Source organism: Cuculus canorus, chromosome 1, assembly GCF_017976375.1.
Source record: "Cuculus canorus isolate bCucCan1 chromosome 1, bCucCan1.pri, whole genome shotgun sequence".
Taxonomy (NCBI): domain Eukaryota; kingdom Metazoa; phylum Chordata; class Aves; order Cuculiformes; family Cuculidae; genus Cuculus; species Cuculus canorus.
In genome coordinates, this window is record NC_071401.1 from 21,678,702 (window position 1) to 21,698,832 (window position 20,131).

At 36.1% G+C, this 20,131-nt stretch overlaps 1 protein-coding gene across 2 annotated transcripts in view; it reads right to left on the bottom strand.

Annotated features, from left to right (window-relative positions):
• Positions 1-20,131, bottom strand: part of USP12 (ubiquitin specific peptidase 12) — a 34,322-nt gene that overhangs the window by 10,867 nt on the left and 3,324 nt on the right. For both annotated transcript variants that reach the window (XR_008447483.1, XM_054052434.1), the window contains exons 2-6: positions 15,499-15,579; positions 11,299-11,512; positions 7,568-7,794; positions 1,245-1,321; positions 964-1,047 (exon numbers count right to left, since the gene is read on the bottom strand). Coding sequence is in view for 1 of the 2 variants with exons in the window: in XM_054052434.1 (XP_053908409.1) it covers positions 964-1,047; positions 1,245-1,321; positions 7,568-7,794; positions 11,299-11,512; positions 15,499-15,579 (683 nt within the window). In the remaining variant the exon portion in view is untranslated. The remainder of the gene's footprint in view (positions 1-963; positions 1,048-1,244; positions 1,322-7,567; positions 7,795-11,298; positions 11,513-15,498; positions 15,580-20,131) is intronic.

Genomic DNA, 20,131 nt, shown 5'->3' on the forward strand with positions numbered 1-20,131 from the left:
AAGCCTCACATGAAAAACAAAACAAACAATAAAAACTGTGTTTTGCCAATATGGCAATGCCAGGAATCATATTACCTCCCACACAAAAAAAGAGCTAAGGCAACAGAAAACAACAGGATAGACCTGGCTTCAAAACCCTTTAATACACACCAATTAGTACGCTTAGGCAACACGTGAAGGCAGACTTTGCAGATGAGATATAACCTAAGCCATGTGCTGAATCTATGGTAAACCAAATAACCAGAATGAGTGGTATAACCAGTAGAGTATGTCCCCACGCCTTCAGTCAAATACTTTCTCAGATAATAAATACCACACAGTACACAAATCAGAGGTTTTAAAAAGCACTAAATAAGACTAGAAGAATTACTAGCCAGACCAGCTGTTTTTAAACTTAATTAATTTCAGGCTTCCATGGAGCCTTTGACGCTTTTTCAGGAGTGCTGTCAAGCAGAGGTTCAGCACAACTCACTACATACTTTTAAGAAATGAAAAAATCAGTTTACAAAAAAAAGTTACAAGCTCCATCCTGACTGAGTCAGATAAAAAGTGCTAACAAATTGTGTCTTACAGTAATGGGAAAAATTATTTATTACCAAGACGAAACCAAGCTTAAAAAGGTCACATGAAATCAGTGACTTCATCATTACCCATAATCTTTGATTAGTCACTGGCAGTTCAACTTGAATCTTTAACTCATTTTGGTCTTAAGGCCACTCTTTTTCTCGTTCATAAAATAAATAACGATCAAAGGGTTCCTAGAATACTTTACATGGAGTCTCAATACTCATGGAAGTAGGCTCACTGAATTCAAGCAACAGGAATGCAACCAAGTTAACTGGAAAAAGAGTGAGAAAAATCAAGGGAAAAGGAACATTCTCCTCCTGCCACATACACAAGCAAACACAAGAGTATTTTCATGAAATGCACAGGATATGTTTCCCCTCCCCAAGTCTCATGTACCTTTTATGTGCTTCTTGCTTACTGCGACATTCTTCACAGTAATATTTGTACTCACTGCACAGAGTTTCTGTATTGCTGAAACCCCTGAATAAAAAAAAAAAAGAAATGCTATAGATACTGTTTTATTATATGAAATATACATATAAGCATGTACAGTATAAACATAATTTTATAATCTTAAGCTAAAATTTGCTAAGCTTGTGAGCTTTTAGTTTTACTTCCTGCTTTCTAGGTAACAGATAAAAGAGAATTATGGTAATTATGATAATTTTTCTGTCTACCTTAAACAATGAGTGATTGAAGTATTCTGCTCCACATCAACTGAAAGGTCTAAGAAGTCTTCATCTTTGCTGGTTATCTGCATGAAAAAGAACCAATAAATTGTAGTTAAAACAAGTTATACTAATTTACCTGCTTTTCAGTACCATTTTCTATTGACAGAAGACATCTTTTCCCTTAGAGCAGCCTTTTAAAAATGTTACAAGTGGCCTTGCTATTTCAGAGGCTTGCTAGATCACCATTCTTGTTTTGTTCAGTAAGGGGAAGCATACATGTGGCTGTGGGGGTAGGTAACACCAGTTGTCATTAAGCTGAGATTTCAGCTCAACAATATTAATGCCAATTTCCTGCTACACCTAACTCTTTTCAAAACAGATGCCTGAGACCCTTCTATTTAGTCCTTCCCCCTCTGTTCTATAGTTCCCTCCAGTTGAAAGATATGTATTTGCATATCATACTGTTCCTAATAAAGAGCATAAATATTTTGAAGCCTCTTCCTGACTAGATTCATACTCTTAAATGAGCAGCAGATAGCAAATTTGTTGGTAAATGAGAGCTTGGGAATTGGTCTAATAGAGGCAGAATATTGCATAGACATTTCTTACAGAACTGCAAGAATAACAATTAAAGAAGAAATTCCTAGAAGCAGAGAATAATTTCCACCACAGATCCTGAAAAATGGCGATGACATCCACAACTACCCTGAAAATCAGCAATGTTATTAAAAGGTCTAGGAAATAGCAATCTGCAAGTGCAGACTTTTGTCTGCTAGTGTTTCCTCTCTGTGTCTAGAGATACTTAATGCCACTGACAACGTAATTTGCCTTTTATGATTATCAGGCACAAAAGCAAATGCTTTTAGATAAGATGCTTGGCTGTAGCTTCTTAATTGAAAACAGGGAAAGTTAAATAGCTGCAGTAAAACTAATCAAAGTTCATCTTTAAAACAGTTAAGATTTATGTTCCCTTTTCAACTCAGAATTAAAAAAAATAAATGGAAAGTTGTTCTCTGATTTTAAAGACTTGAAAATCACACAATTCCTAAGGGCAGCACACATGGAAAATTAGAAGAAAAACATTAGTGGTCAAGACAACTATTTTTGATAATTAGTACCATAGGGCAAATTCAAAAGCTTACAAAATTAAGTTAAAAGCTTTTGTTAATATCTGCAAGAGGACTGGGCAAGGATTCCTCCCACTCTTCTCTAACTGATCTTCCCAAGAACAGGTGTACTTGTACAAAAGATGTCACTATGCCAGTATACATCGCATTATCTAGATGCTCAAGTGTAATGTTTATACTTTTTATTAAAGAAATCACAGAACACATATGGAAAACTTCCAATATGCTTTTATGGTGGAAAAAAAAAAAGCCACCTGCATCTTCAGTGTGCTGCACATTTCCTGCCTTCAAGGATGTACTACAGTTTAGTTGTGTGGACAATTCTTCAAAACATCCCATTGCAAACCACTTTTGGAATCACCAAACTTGAGTTTATAATACTAAACTCTTGTGGAAATAATCTTAGCCCACGGATTAAGAATGGCTCAGAAAAAAACCTCAGTTTTAGAAAATACTGTGCTGCAGTCTTCAACTAGGACAGCTGGAATTAAGGAGCCATGTGGTCAGTCTTATTCAAATGTGCAATTAGGTAATTCTTCCTCTCTCGCTCTAATCAAGGAAAGTTCCAAGAAACAATAAATATTTCACAGGCAGTTTTATCCCACACAAAGGCTCCAAAAGCGGGGAGGAGATGAAGAAGCGGAAAAGGGAAGTTTTGTACTTGGTTGAAAAGAGATTGGTACCGAAAGCAGAAGTTCACAAAATGAATTCTTCCTTTCTTAGTGATAATGAGTGTTATTGATAATAAATACCGATAATATTGCCTTAAAGAACCTCTCTCAGGTTAGCCAGTCCATCGTGCACTTAGAATCATGAGGAATTTATTCAAAGAAGAGCCAAGTGGATTTCCTTCCAACTGAGTTGATAATTTAGAAACTGCTATTCTTTATTTTTAAGGGTTTTTTTTAACATTAGTATTTGAACAGTACTTCTCCCCTCAACCCTGCCCCCATCATTAACTCATATAGTTTTAATTAAGGACAAGAAAAATGATAAAAAAAACCCCTTCACTCTAACCAGTCTCCTCCTCTCCCCTTCTGTAGGGGTTCTGTTTCAAATAAACTTCACTAAGTTCCTTCATCTAAAGTCACCAGTGCTATATTTTTCAATCATCTCCAGAATGAAGAAAGATGGACATGGTCAGAAAATCTCACCACTTGCAGAATCAAAGTCTTGATATGCTCAAAAAACATACCTGAGTGCTCCTAACAGGGAGTATCTGAATAACAGTGAAGAATGTGGGTGTTACACCATTCCGGCTAAAGGGGATGGTATTTTTTCGAGGTCATAATCTGCATTCAAAGAGCTCAGTTGTACTATGATGACCAGTGCCACAAAGAACAGAAAACCCAGAAGCCGAACACTCACAGAAACCATATTTTTTCAGTTTGGCTTTTGCAACTGTAGGTTCCCTTGTGCGCTAAGACAGAAACTATTTTTAAATGAAGCTGAGACAAAGAGCATGATTTATCTTGTTTAAATTTTTTTTTTTTTAAAAAAAGAGATAAATAAAGTAGGGCACAGTTAGGGCTTCTAAAAGCCTCCTGTAAGAGAGACGACTAAGATTTTCTTCACTGCTTTCTCTTGGTCCAAAGTAGAATTGAGTTAAACATTTGCCTGCATTGCAGAGTCATTTGAACACTAGAGCAAGAGCATCAGGTGGAGAAAAAACATTATCAGTATGTCTGGTGCTTTTGACCCAAGACAGCTTCCTATTTTACTCTGTAGAAGTACTGACCATATTTGGCAGTTTCAAATTTAATCTTAATTAAGTCAATCACATTATTTTCCGGTTTACTGTTATTCTTTCCTTAAATAGTGAGAGAAATCAGTAAAACCACATGAACTTCTAGATCATTTTTATCAACACAAAACTTTCTAACATTCACTTCATCATACTGTCTCTATCAAGGAAGGAGGAACTATCATAACAAAAAAATCACATTAAAAGCATATAAAGACAACTTACAATTTATTTTGTAGCTTCTTCATTTTATAGGGTGGCTTGACTCACAACATATGTCTTTGTTAAAGTATCATATCAATGTTCCTTATATACCATTGTCCATAGTTAGACTGAGGATAAATCTTCATTGAGTTAATTTTTTAACTTATACATGGGATAATGCACCTGTGTGTCCTGAAAAGAAGTTTTTTTTCTATAATCAGGACAACAGAAATCAGAGTAAAACCCTGCCATGCTGATTTTAGGAACACTGAGTAGGTCTGGCCAGTTAGAAGACAATTGTTCGCACTTAAAGCGAAGTTATATTATGTTTTATATTTAACATTTTATATTAAATATAATTAAATTTAAATATTTTATATTTATGCATTAAATTTTTAACTGAAATTAAAAAAATATACTAAGATTATTGTCTTATGATTTAGAAGCACTAATTCATCCACTATTGCTATGTAATCTTCTATATTAGCTATATCCAAGTACTCCTGACATTTTAAGTTACATTTCTAAACACAGAAAGACTCTAAATGCCAACAGCTTCCAATAAACATTAAAACAACCATATATTTTCACTATATCTGAAAGTAAGACACTAGTCACAGTAATATTACTTATCTAATGTCTAAATGTGTTTCTAATTGTCCATTTTCAGATTACTGTGTTTTAATTAGACACAAGCTGATGAACTGAGTAGAGAGAAGTTCATAAGTTTCCAGATTATTAGGGCTTTGAAAACAACAGCCCTAATATACTGAAAAGCAACGTATATTAGAATATCGAATTTAAAACCCAGCTGTCCAAGGAGTCACAGTACAAACAGACATGGCGTACCCTCTTCTGCAACAGCTATCAGGAAAACAGAACTGAGTAACATGAGGAAAACACTCAAAATTGTGGTAGGCCTGATAACTGATAAAATGTGCTGACAAAGATTGTATCAGCACTTTGAAATGGTTTTAGGGACTGTATCTAGATCCAAATCCTGACAGCAGTAAGTTACTATGCTATAGTGACGAAAGGTAGTGATGCCAGTCATGTTAAGAGACTAAGCTAAACTCATGCTTACAGAAGGAAAAAAAAAACAGTTCAAGAACTGAAGGAGAAGCAATTGACAATTGCCCGAAATAGTTATTAGGGAAGGGAAATCTACCAGGAAAGAAAACACAGTAGCTAGAAATGAGCATCTAAATCACTCAAAATAGCATGATCTACTGAACTCTGCAGTTATATTACATATGACATTAAGAAGCTATTTTCTTCCAAATAAGAGAGAGGTGGGTATTTCTAGATGGAGAAAACGACATGTGAAATACATAGATTTAATCACAGAATCACAGAATCACAGAATCACAAGGTTGGAAAGGACCCATTGGATCATCGAGTCCAACCGTTCCTAACACTCCCTAAACCATGTCCCTAAGTACTTCATCCACCCGTTCCTTAAACACCTCCAGGGAAGGCGACTCGACCACCTCCCTGGGCAGCCTGTTCCAGTAGCCAATGACTCTTACTGTGAAGAATTTTTTTCTGATATCCAACCTGAACCTCCCCTGATGGAGCTTCAGGCCATTCCCTCTAGTCCTGTCCCCTGTCACTTGGGAGAAGAGGCCAGCTCCCTCCTCTCCACAACCTCCTTTCAGGTAGTTGTAGAGAGTAATAAGGTCTCCCCTCAGCCTCCTCTTCTCAAGGCTAAACAACCCCAGCTCTCTCAGCCGCTCCTCATAAGACTTGTTCTCCAGCCCCCTCACCAGCTTTGTTGCTCTTCTCTGGACACGCTCCAGAGCCTCAACATCCTTCTTGTGGTGAGGGGCCCAGAACTGAACACAGTATTCGAGGTGCGGTCTCACCAGTGCCGAGTACAGAGGGAGAATAACCTCCCTGGACCTGCTGGTGACCCCATTTCTGATACAAGCCAAGATGCCGTTGGCCTTCTTGGCCACCTGGGCACACTGCTGGCTCATGTTCAGTCGGCTGTCAACCAGCACCCCCAGGTCCTTCTCTTCCGTGCAGCTCTCCAGCCATTCTTCCCCCAGTCTGTAGCGCTGCATAGGGTTGTTGTGCCCCAAGTGCAGGACCCGGCATTTGGTCTTGTTAAACCTCATCCCATTGGTCTCGGCCCAGCGGTCCAGCCTGTTCAGATCCCTTTGCAGAGCCTCCCTACCCTCCAGCAGGTCGACACTTCCTCCCAGCTTAGTGTCATCTGCAAACTTGCTGAGGGTGCACTCAATGCCTTCATCCAGGTCATTGATAAAGACATTGAACAGAGCTGGACCCAGTACTGAGCCCTGAGGAACTCCACTTGTGACTGGCCTCCAGCTGGAGTTAACTCCATTGACCACCACTCTCTGGGCCCGGCCATCCAACCAGTTTTCAACCCAGGAGAGTGTGCTATTATTAATGCTATTATTTTTTCCTTTCCAATGTCACACTGAAATACGTGCAGTACCTGATTAAGTTAAGGAAAATAGGTATGAAGAGTCATACAAAAAACCAGTCATTTACCTTCCTACAATACCTAATGCATAGAGCATGACAGAACTACTGTAATTTTCAAATTGTGCTGCTTTTTCTCTTTCTCAAGCAGGTAAAATTCAATTACAAGTTTTCCTGAAATACATGCTCTCTCCTATTGTACAACTATTCTCAAAGAAATTTTTAGTATAGCTTACTCAAAGGAGGAGTTAAATAAACTGAGGGTCTTGTATTAGAATTCCTACAGACAGACATTTAGGAAAGTATTACTTTTCTTGCATATTAAGTGGTGTTCTTTGAAAGTCCCAGACTACTATTTCACTGCCAAAAGCCAACCACAGCATCTTGATTTAAATTACTTTAAATTTAAAAACTAGAAATTGGTGGAAACTGATTCAGAATACTTATTTATTGAATATGTCACTAGGTTATTAAGACATGAATTTTGAGAGGAATTCCACATCCCCAAGTAGTAGGCTTCATTGCTCTTAGGAATAAATCAATTTAGAACTTTCTAATCTAAGTTTTGCAGTTGATTATGATCACATTGACAAAAATTCAATGGAGTGATTTCCTAATATTGACCAAAATATTTTTCCTACAATTCATGCATCAGCTGCTGAAATTTTCTCACTAACAAAGAAAAATGCAAATGTTCATACAAATGTACTATTTCTAAAGAAACAAACTAATCTAGTACATTAGACTTAAATAAATTAATCATGAAACATTTAAGTTGGAAACATGAAATTATACAGACTTACAGTTTCACATGTAAGACATCTGGTTTCATTAGTTAACGTTCCCTGAAAGATTTCATGAACCCAGGTCGGGTCTGGCGGGCTGCTATTTTCATTGCCAATGTTGCCATTAGGTAGGCAACCATTTTGTTTCTCTTGTTTTCCTTCCTCTTGCAGGATATCCACAACTGTATTTAATAAATAGTTTAAGAACTCGTGTGCATCCTGCTGCATGTAGTTATCAAAAAGCTCTACAAGACAAAACAATAGAAATTTTCTTTAATTAATCAGTTAGTGCTATATTACAAAAATTTCTCTGAATAAGCTGAATTTCAAAACCAGTCTTTATTTCACATCTTGAATAATTCATGACATTATAACACCAACCTCAAATGCGTACTTCATAAACTAAGCAGAAAATATAAGGGGTGGGAAGAAGGGAGAGCAAATCAGCTTACATTCACAGAAATCTTTTAGCTGATCAGAATTATCAGAAGAGCAAACCATTCTGCAAGAAAACCAGGAGATAATTCAGCTCATAAACATCGGTCTACACATAGTGCTAACTGTGATATTTTAGCTTATCCTGTCTAGTCTCCAGATGCCAGTCCATGGCCATCTGGATCCTCCTATAGTGGCTATGCTATCTCTGTCATCATTGGTCAAGCATCTCAAATGGCACTAGATGGTGATATTTTCCAGAAATTAACCACGAACTTATGACAGAAAATATTGTAACACAAGAAGAACATGAAAAATAAATGCTAAAAAAAATGCTTTATTTAATTCCACTTTTACAGTTTGAAGTCCACTGCTGCTCTGTCATAAGCACAGTGTCATCAATACAAGCAATAAAAATAAGTTTAAGACCAGAAACTTAAAGATACTGATGTTTTTAAACAACTTTCTTCTTTTAAACAACAACCTTTTTTTCTCAAAGCTCTTTAAGGTAGTATTTGTAGAAGCCATGTCAAATTAGCCTAAAGTAATAGCAATAGTAAACATGTTTCAAATTAGGAATTCAAGTAATAAATAGATCTGTCTTTCAAGGTCTGAAACATTACTTCTGGAGATTTGTATATGAGGCACAATATCTTGTTGTATAGATAATAATGGATTCACTACACTTTCTGTTTCACAACCTCATTTTGGCACATCTCTAGGCATCATAGATTTAGGATTCATTCAGTGGAAGGGAAAATGTTTCAATGTACAAGCAATGATACAGATTAAAGCTGCAATCTCTTTCTCTCTTGTTTGTGTTCAAATTGGCACTGCCCTGAAAACATTCTTAAGCGTAGTCCCCTGAGATATCAACCTGAGAAATGCTCCACTGCTACAAATCCTCATATTAAGAATGGGGCTATGAAAACAATGCAGGCATTGAACCACATTTAGTAATAGTTACTTCCTTCTCTGACCAGGAATTGTTACAAGGAAATTTACCTGCCAATTTAAAATGCATTCTATATCACTGGCTAATATCATACAAGTTTTTTAATGTGCAATTACTTCAATTAATTATAAATTGCAATTTGCATTGTAGTACAAGAATATACTAAGAGACTGGCCTTCAGCAAAGGGATAATTCCCAGCACTGGAACGATTAATTAAAAAGATACTCAGTGAAGCTTACACTTTGAAGTGCATAAAGGGACTACACGGAAGCTTTACTATCATTCACGTGATGGCATCCAGGAGTAAATAATTCAATATTCAAATTGAATTTAAAAAAAAAAATCCTGAGTTATTAGCAAAGTAGGGAGAATTTGATGCTAATCTAGATCACTTGCAGAGTTCAAGTATTGCAACAGGTCAGCCAAGAATTCATTTAATGAACAACTACACTATATATAAGAAATAAGTTCAGCTGTTCAGCTCTGAATCCAGCCAACTGTCAGGTCTTGACTTAATCAAGTAAGTCAACGTAGAACAAGAACTACAAGAATCTTGAGGTAAAACACTTCAGAGATTCCTCAGTGTAACATCATGGACCTCTCAGGGTTACGTGCCCAGGCAGTAAATCAGCATTAAGTACAGAAGAATGAAAGTACAACAAAACAAAGGTAAAGAGAATGAAAGCTACACATTGTTCATTTTATAATTAGAGGAAATCTAAGTAAATGTATTGGTACACCTACAGCTGACTTCAATCCAGCAGATGCTTCCCAGCCAGTTATGCTTTAAGGTCATTAATATATGTATGCTGTATTCAAACTTGGAAAATAAAGGTGGAATAGCATCATTGTGGTCTGGAATACATTAAGATCATGTTCCCAGTCATCACCCGGGTATAGTTGGATACTGACTGAATAGAATCTAGATTGGTATTGCATACCTACCTGATTCTTCAACTAACTTTTCTTTAAAGCTCAAAATTATACACCTTTACAATAAGCACTTCATAGTATATATGATATCCACGTAATCACTGCCTGACAATTTAGTCATTTATTTGTAGAAAAGGTGAGACCACCATCACTTAGAAATACCAGAAGCTAGCAAAAGCTGAACTTCCACATCTAATTTCTCTAACCAGGACTTTCCAATTGCCTTCTCCTGCTCAGAATTTTAGTGACATGACATAATCAAGCATTAAAAAAAATTCTAAATAGAACTTAGTGGCTCCCGTAGTCTATTTTCTGCTTTCGATTTGAAACATTCTCCACATTTATCATAGTTAGTCAACATTAATTGACATAATGAACTATTCTGTAAATGCATCAGCATACAGCATAGTTATTCAATACACTTACTGAAAAACTGAATTACAGTTTTCCATTCCGCATAGGTAAGAAATTTTGTATTACTTAAGAGTTTTTTTTTTTAAACAATACTATTACAATTCAAGGTGTGCATTTGCTGGAGGGGTCACTTCAAATTAGGAATGTCATTGTAATATTTTATTTCTTGTTTTTACTACAGAGATGGTCAATCATAACATTTAAACACTTTTTTAGTCTGCATATACAGTCTTCAAGAGATTAAACAGTATGAACATTTTTAATACGGCAGTATTAAATATGGTATCTCATACAGTTTATTTAATAGTAGTAGTTATATTTTTAGGAAAAAAAATGCTGTATATACTGTATTTTAATAGAATTTTATCCAAATTGAGTAGTAGATTACAAGGTTTCAATTACATTTTATTGTCAAATCATTTTCTAAAACATGTTGACCAATTAGCCCTGCAGATAAGAAACAAGAAATATTAAAAATTTGTAAATATCTTGAAATTTAGTATATCAATTAAAACAAACAAGCCAGAACTACTTAATGATTTCAAAATTAATTAATCCTTTACAAAATAGGTTAAGCTAAGAACTGCATAAATTCTAAATTAGTTTTAAAAATTTGTGGGTTTTTAAGCTAGATTCTTGCAGGGAAGTCTTAATGTCCTTTCCACGCTCTTTGGGAGACTGGTTCCTGCATTCAGAAAGCAATATATTTTTAAAGACAGAACAAAAGCTTTACAGCATATTTTCATTATAAAAGTACAATTCATAAAGGCAAAATTAGCAAGGAATTTGCTAAGCAGCCACTGACAATACAGTCAGTTCTACAGGAAGAGAGAAACAATGATTCTCTCCCAAAACATCTCCAGGGTTACACCCTTATTCTAGGGTCACCTCTTATTTTTACTGTAGGACCAAGAACACTTTTCATGCGTAACAAATATGTATGTATTCCACTATGTCAACTTCAGAATCAAGCCATAATTACTATGATTATGACATAATGAAAAAAGTTACCATTTTCTTTCCGTAACCTTGTTATGAATTTCTTGGGAGGTATTACTCCAACTTTTTTCTTCTGTGTGGCAATACTGTGGAAGAGATCAGCTAAGCACGTAAGGAGATTCTCTTTTTTTCTTGGTTGACTCCTGTATGCTAGGACTTTGTCTCGAAATGGTCGACAAAAATAAAGTGCCTGAAGAACTGAATTGCAGTAGCATGTATTCCCAAACTATAAAATAGGAGAGAGAGATATATTAGCTTGCTTTGTATTACCATAGGGAGGTAAAATTAAATCCAAAGTATAGGACAATGCATAACAAGGGGCAACTTTTCTGCAAATTATTTCTTCTTGACTTTAAATAGTAAAGCATATTTCTGTTTCGCAAAGGAGTATCAAGTATACTGTATGTAAATGCAAGAAAAAACTAGGTAAATTTGAACAATACTATATCAATTTTTTCTCACTTGAATACTTAATTTATTAGTAACATTTTGCAATTACTTGGGTCAAAATGTTCAACAAATACCATCAATTTCATAGCTCCCAAATAAGCCCAGGTAAAAATATCTATCTACCACAAGTCCGCCACAATAGTAGAGAACCGGCACAGCATGACCTTATACTGTGAAGAAATTCAGCTGCAAATTGAGAGCTTCTCAGACACTTCAGGAATTGGATTCTCCAGATGTTATTAGTTGTGATCAAAGTCAGAAATAACCACTTTAACCTGTTCCTACGTTTTCAGTTCTCATTTTAGAGCTACAGGATCGGCATTCAGTTTTCTTAAAACACTGCAACATGGCTTGTTTAGCTGCGAAACACACCTTGTGTCAAAGGTATGGTACAGGTGGTAGTTTCAAATGGAGACTGAAAGGAAAAGAATGCACAACTTGGACATGAGTGTTTTGAAGAAGGCAAGCCACTGAATTGAAGGGGGCAAGCAGAGTCAGCTAGAAAAGCATTCATAATCCCCTTCGTACCAAGACACTCTAGATCTTCCTCTTTCTCATACTCCTTCCAGCTCTTAGGCACTCGAGTGTTGTGATTACAGACTGTCTCCAGCTCACTCCAACACTGCAAGCCTCCCCATCACCTCTGTGAAGGCATCATGAGCAGTCGTTGGATAGAGCCGCTCTCATTTTACACAGCGCTCCTACAGTGAAACCTACTACCTAACATTGAAAGCATGAGAAAAACCTTTAAGGCACGCAGCAAGCAATCCAACCTTTCAGCTGCAGTCACTCAAACTGCAAATTGAAGCCTATACCTGTTACACACATGCTGTAAAAGACGAGAATAAAGTTCATATGTATGTTTTATAGAAAGGTAGTAGCATATATGGGTAGAAAATTCTAAGACTATGTAGTCATAGCAAGACATATAGCAAACGGAGCATTTAGACATATTTTAAGTGCAGGTTCTTTCAACAGAGAAAAAGAACTAAAAGCCTTTACATCTTAGGAACAACAGAGAAACAACTGTTTTTTCCTGTCTCCCAACTGAGTCAATGACAAATAAGAGCACCATGCAATTTAATCAGACAACTGGAAAGTAAATTGTTTTCCTTTACTCCAAATTAATGAAATACAGATATCTACTTTCTAAATACCCAAGAAAAGTAAAAACCCAAATTTTCTCTTCTTTTCACTCCATATTTCTAAATTGTGAGAAATCAGATTATTTCCTTTCACAAAAATACTACACTCTGTATGTTTCACATAAAGCTGGGTTCCTCCCAGCTTTGATGCACTGGCAGCTCTGACAATTGGCCACTCCAGTACCTATCTCCAAACTTATCAAATCCATTGCAAGAGCCTGAATAACCAGACTTCCTGCTCTAGAAGTCTGGTAAACTGCTGATGAGTTACCAGAGTAGCTCTTACGATATTTTAAATGTCTATTATTTCATACTCATTGGATAAAATCATTGATAGAGTTTGTGAAGTGCATAGATTTGAAGTTTGCATTACAGCACTGTAGAGGTAAAGAGAATGATAGGCAGACTGGATGTTCTTGGCAGTCCATATGCATGGGACATCATTCTAATAGCATTTTCATCTCATTACACATCTTAAGTATTTCCCACTGATTTAGTGAATGGTATTGTCCTTTCAGACGTAAGCTGAATTTTCCATTTAGAGCTTTCATTGACAGAATCAAACATCCCATCAACCATCTGGTCTTCCATCTGCTTCCCATAATTGACCTTTCTTAATTCTTTTACCTTTCAGATTGTTCTTCCAGCACATCCTCTGAATAACCCCTAGATTCCACCACAAAGCTGGAGAGGAGATCAGATAGCCCTTCTGCTTTCTTTTCTTTTACACTAGCTCTCTACATTTACAATTTGCAGATCTCTTCTCCAGAATTTTCACCTTTATCTAAAATTCTCTCCTGAATTCCAGACTTCTCTAATGGCAAGCTACTACACAGCTAGAATACAGCTATTCATTTCCATCTTATCTCTATTTTTTCCATTACTCCAGACAAAGTCAGGACAAACAAAATGAATAAAGAAATTTGAAAAATTTATTAGTTAATGAACCTCTCAGAGCTTCACTTGTAATTGCTACAAAACAATTACAGACATCAATGATGGCAAAAATTGTGATTTCTATCACTTCTCAATCTAATAGCACTCTTAATTTATTATCTAATTATCTAGTGTTTATTTTAATTACCATTAGCTCTGTCATTCTTTCTGAATGTTCACTGGCCATGATTTGCTAAAGAAGAGGTCACTACCTTTCCTTTTCCCAGCAGATTTAAATTCTGCAAGCTTATTACATATTTATGGCATATACATAGCGTGTCAGTAAACGCAATCTGTGTAACAGATCTGAAAACCATCCAAGCAATAAAATGACTGAAATTCCTTAGCCAGCCACTGTATCTGAAAACCACACCACTAGTGTGCTATATATGTTATGGAATCCCATTTTACTATTTGTTACAATTCAAACAATTTTGCTCCATAAAAATTTATCGTTTAAACTTAATATAAGTAATGTTCCTGTACTATACAGCAAGTTAAGAGCACTCTGATATTTGAGCTGCCTGCCTCTTATGCCTATAGTTTAGGGCAATGAATTAAAGACAGATCTCTCCTCAAATTTCCTACTCTTTCTGGACTACAGAAAGTCAGAATTTGTTGATATTCATTATATATTAGGAATATGGTCCTCTACTGAAACTTTTCTTAAGGATAGAAAATACGTAAAATTTCAAGATGAGGCATTCAATACGATTTTACTGTTAAGTCTTAAATCCTTTCTGGACTTGGACAATTAGAAGACAGGTCATCTGTCAACAGAATAACAAATTTGAGGAAAAAAAAAAGGAACAGCTCTGATGGAAAGCCTACACTTTGCTGCAGAACTAACAAGTATTAACATGTTATTTTGAAGGTATTTCAAATTTTATGAGCAAGGAAAAAATTACTAATTTAAGTCACAGCATTTGAGATGCATGTAAGTCAGTTTAGCAGCAGACGTGTTTTACTGACTGCACAGTGTATACTCGGATTGCAGACTCTTGGACAACGTCACTGCTGAGAATCTAGATGTAGAGATATATGTTATAGCAGCAGGACAGCATTAAAAGTAATTAGCTTCATTAAGATAAGTAAGACGATAGCTTTTGTTGTATCAGCTTGGTTTAAATATGTACTTTCTGAAACCCCAATAAAGAAAATAACTTAATATTTCATTTCAGAATACAATTTCTAACAAGATATACCTTTCATGGATAATACCAGAAATTTTTCCACTATTGTCTTCCCCTTCAAGCTTCGTGGTTTTTTAAAATCTTAATACAAATAGCAAATGTGAACACTTTATATCATCAAGAGCCTTTCAAAGATTTTTTCTTTTCCTGTATTTATTCACTGAAATTGGCATATTATGAACTAGAAGCTACATATTTTAAACAGCTTTTTTATTAAGACTTATACATTTTAATAGCAAGAAAGTGATTCTAAAAATACCCTACTATTAGTAAAAGGAAATAAAATATTAAATACGTAGTGTAATTACACCAATTAGTTCAGTAGTGTATTCCAACAAATACACTGAATATTGAAACACATTTCAATAAGTACATATACTGAATGACTATATCTTTCAGTGTTTTAATTATTCACTCAATTGCAGCCTTGTATTTAACAAATCCATTGGTGGCATTTCAAAGCAATGAAGTAACGGACTTAAACTTACATTAACCAAACCAAAATAGTGCTCATCCACTGGGAATTGTTCAGGACCAATCTCTTTCTCCAAAGCTGAGGCATTGGCGCCCTAGAAAAATCAAAACAAATAAAACATTAGTGTTGCAACTACATACATAGTGAATTTATCTGGCTGAGAAAAAAAAGGTCAATTTTTTTGGCAAGGACAAAAGACCAAAACCAGCCAACTGAAAAAAAAAAAGAAAAAATATAACCAAAATCCAACAAAACAAAAAACCTCTGATCACAACTATAGACCTTGCTAACACCAAAACATCAACTTCAGATCTCAGACATTAAGACTTCAGGTTTACTAAACTCATTTACACTGAAGCTCTCTCTAGTCTGGAGGGAGGAAAACAAAAATAAATCAGAAACTAAATATTGCAAACAGATGAAACACCTTTCTGCCTTTACTCTGGAGATGGCGGGGGAAGCTGAAGAATCATACATGGCAAATTAACCAAACTTGTTTAGTTAGTCTGTTGCTTAATGAAAAGACAAGCTCATAGGTAGCTACTCACATTTGTCACAAATGCAGAAAAATCAGTCCTTTGATTTCTCTATTGCTTTGCGCTCTCAGGTCATTTAGATGGTCTACAAAATCATATATAGATCAGATATAGATATATTTATGTCTCTTACACCAAACTAATATATGAGCATGACTATTCCAGTCCAAAGTCAGGCCTAAGTGAACCTAAAATAGCACACAGTATAAAGCAAAGAATCTTAAAACAGATCTGACTCCTTCCCACCAAGTTCTTTCTTTACACCAAAGAAGCAGCAAATAGCCCTGGGTATTACAACAATAAAATTAAATCAAAATCACAAACGGCATTAAAAGCAGCACATAGACCTTCACAGATAAATTACAGATAGGGGGATAGGGGACAGAAATAAAATTATGACCGTGTCAAAATGCAGAAAATGAAAATTAAATTATATTATTTGGTATCTGCCATGACACGACTGTGGTACTGCAGAACTTAAGAGTGGTTATACAATCTAGCTCAGTAGTTCTGAACCTGGAAATACATGGTCAAAGGCCCATTAGGAGGTAACAACTAACTTGAATTGAGCAAAAAGCATAACTCCACACTTGAGACAGTACAGCTCTGCTTCATTCACACCATGGCCCAAGCTGCTTTTTCAACAGTCATATCCCCTGCAATTAATTAGATGATAAAGCCCCTCCTTTACAAGGGGGATTTGGCTGCAGGACTTACTACTTTAGAAGCTGTTCTCAAATGGTGCTGTTGGTGATAAGGAAAATGGGTATAAACCCTCATTTAAGATTAAAGCATTTCACAACTTCTGAATATCTAGTTTTGCAGCCTTACACACCCACGAGCTCTAGCAAGGTGGATATTATTTAAAAATAAACTAGGGGGGAAAAAAAGGACCTGTGGAGGCCTTTTTATCCTATTATTAAATTTTCTACTTCTTTAAAAATAAATAAATTCAAGGGAAGGCTTTTAGGAAATTCTCTTTTCAAAGCTAGGGTGGAGCAGCTGCTTTACTCCATCATTGGAAGGAAGAATATTATGGTATAAACTTTGATGTTTCTGTTTTGTATAGAACTAAACACTGTACTTAGTTTTCTAGCACAATAAAGATCTCAACTTGGCAATAAGAAGGACATGTAAAGATACTCCAGTATTGTTATGGTTTCCCTGTTCCATTCAAGGCTTAGACTTCCACACATTTCAAAGCCTGGTATTACTTATGTTTGAATGCAACTGTTTATGAATGTTTTCTTACTACAAACCAGCATGGATGTTTTACAGCAATATAAAAACCCTCAAGCTACTTAAGACTTCCCTCTACAGCTCTCTTTTTATCTGTCATAAAGGATGTTATTCCTCCCTGCAAAGTAATCATTTATACTGTGCACAGTGTGTTGGTTGCAGAGAGCAAAAAAACAGTATGCAGCAGGGGCTTGAAAGAGTATGCTAAATCGCATGTTCACATCTGACCCATAAAAGCTATTTTAAAACCTAACTATCCCTCAAGACAAAATGTTTCCCATTCAGCACTACAATAAATATTACTAGTCCCAGCTGACTCTTCCATTATGCAAATACAGATGCATTAGGACACCACCAACTATGATCAGACTTTGGTCTCTTTCAGACAAGAGGTCAGCAGAGCTTTAAGATAGCAGTAGAGCCTACTACTAGGAATTTCATCAGCCAAGATGGACCTAGTGGGCTTGTGATCTAGACGTAGGAGATTTCAGTCTGTGATGTATGCTGCAGAGTACAGAAGTATATATTTAATATATATATAATAATTAATAATTTTTTACTAAATAATTTTATTTCCAGTTTTATTATTGCCTCTTCTCACTGTCTCAAAGGTCACACTTTTGTGGTGCTACATGTCAAAGTAGTACTCCTAAGACACACAAACAGCTAACATATGGGTAAGTTAATTAGAGCCAATTCATAAAGCAAACCCATTGGTCCTCATGATCTGACATAAGAGACTTTGGGTTTCAGAGGGTTTTGCCAAATTAGTTCTAGGGCTGCCTCTGTGACTGAATACCCAGCAGCTACTGAACTATGTTACTTGATTTTGTTTCCTCTAAAAGGAAACTAATTTGTGCACTCTAAGACTACCCCAAGGTGCAAACCAAAATACCCTATATTGTAATGCTTGAAAGGATTTCTTCAGAATTGCACATGCCTTACCTGAACCAAAGCACTAACAAAAATGCACCCAGTGCTTGTCTAGAGAGAGGAAAAAAAAAACAAGGTAAACAATTGCAGTTTTAAAGCACCCCTACATCATCCAACCGAGTAGGCAGCATTTCTCTTAGAAAGACTTAATTCATAACCAGTGTAATGTGCTTTGAAGATTATACTGGTGTTAGTTTTACTGGGGTGGGATAAGGCACTTTTAATCTACCCCTTTATAGAATAAATATCAGTTGACAATTTGGTGGGTCACCTTTTCAGTAGTCTGCTGTTACAGCCTACTACTGAGTGTAAATCTCCTGACTAAAACTAAAAATTTCACCTTTAAAAGAAATTTCTTACCTCAAAACTTGTATGTGTTGTCAAAATTCTTAAGATCCATTTCACCCTTCACACACGCACTATGCTAGACCCCCCCTAAATGCTCTTCACCTCTCTCAAGAAGCAAGGAATAATAAAGATAAAAGGTGACTCACATAGCTAAATCATGTTGCATATGTATGTGTAAGCCAAGTATTTCAAATGTGACCCTAGCTATAAGTAAATGAACATCAACAACAAACAGGAAACACTTCTATTCCTCCTAGTGACAAAAAGGCATTATGAGTAAAAGGGAGACTCAGAAACCAGGCATAGCAGTGTTTTCCTGAACAGGAATAATATATTACAAGTGTAAAATCAAGTTATTCATTTATAATTCACAAAAATAAATCACAGTATTTAAGCTCTCACTGACTAGTGCTTTCCCTTTTTTTTGGCCATGTATTCAAAGACTCTTCGTTGCCTGTGCCGCTAGTGAAGGTATACAGAATTTTGTAGCCTACACTGATTACTGCACTGTGACTGATGGAATCTTTTGTTAAAGAAGAAATTACCTAAAAAACACTTCTTCAAAATTTAATGTGCTTGCAGCAGAATCACAACAGAACACGTGCCTGAACACTCCAGTCCACCGATAAGGCAGATTCAGGTCATGATGCCAGAGTGAAATGCAGTGGCTGAGACACAGCACATGTTCCTTCTTGCCAACTCTGCTACATTAGCAAGTCAGACAATTGGATAAAGGAATACCAGAACACTGCTGTTTTCTATGTGTTATTTTAGTCCACTCCTCCTCTGCCTTTTCTACCACCTACTCACTTTGAAGCTATGTTTTTCCACAACTTTTCTTGCCATGCTGTAATTCTCAGTTCTCACTTTTTCCAGCACCAGTCTTCTGTACACTTTCCTGTGGAATCTGTTAACCTGATCATCAATTAACATTTAATAATTTGTGCTTTAGAGGAGACAGTGCAACTAGAAGGAGCTGAAGTGAGTACATCATGGCCATTCCTGGCTGACTGCAAACTGGAAAACATCAGTTTATGTTAAGTGAAAATTTCACAATCGGCTTTGAAAGCCCTATTGCAAACAAGTAGTTCCTTAAGCAGTAATAAAGTCCATACATGTTTACCTATCCCACAGTTAGTTACAAAATCTTACTGTCGTTAAGTGTTTTTAAGCCTTTCTGATAACAACATCTGAAGCAGATGCACTGCAACCTTCCCTTAGCAGGGCACTTAGAGGATCCGTTTCTTGTAAGTCACTTTTTCTTCCCCCTCACATGCATGTTTGAACTTAAGTACCTCTAAGACCCTTTCAGCCTTCTCAAATGTGACCGAAATGTGCAAGAGAGCACTGGTGACAGTATCCTTGGACAGGAAATGGGCAGGAAAAGGACAATAGCCAGCCACTCAGCACAATTCCACAAGTCTTACTCCTTCCCAAAACAAAACAAAAATTTGTGTAGTAAGATACATGCAGACTCCTCATGCAGAACACGCTGTTACCTCATACAACCCACATCTAGGTACAAACTACAGATTTGATGTCAGTGTCGAGGGGCTGCATTTATCACTGAAAACATTCAGTGACACTGAG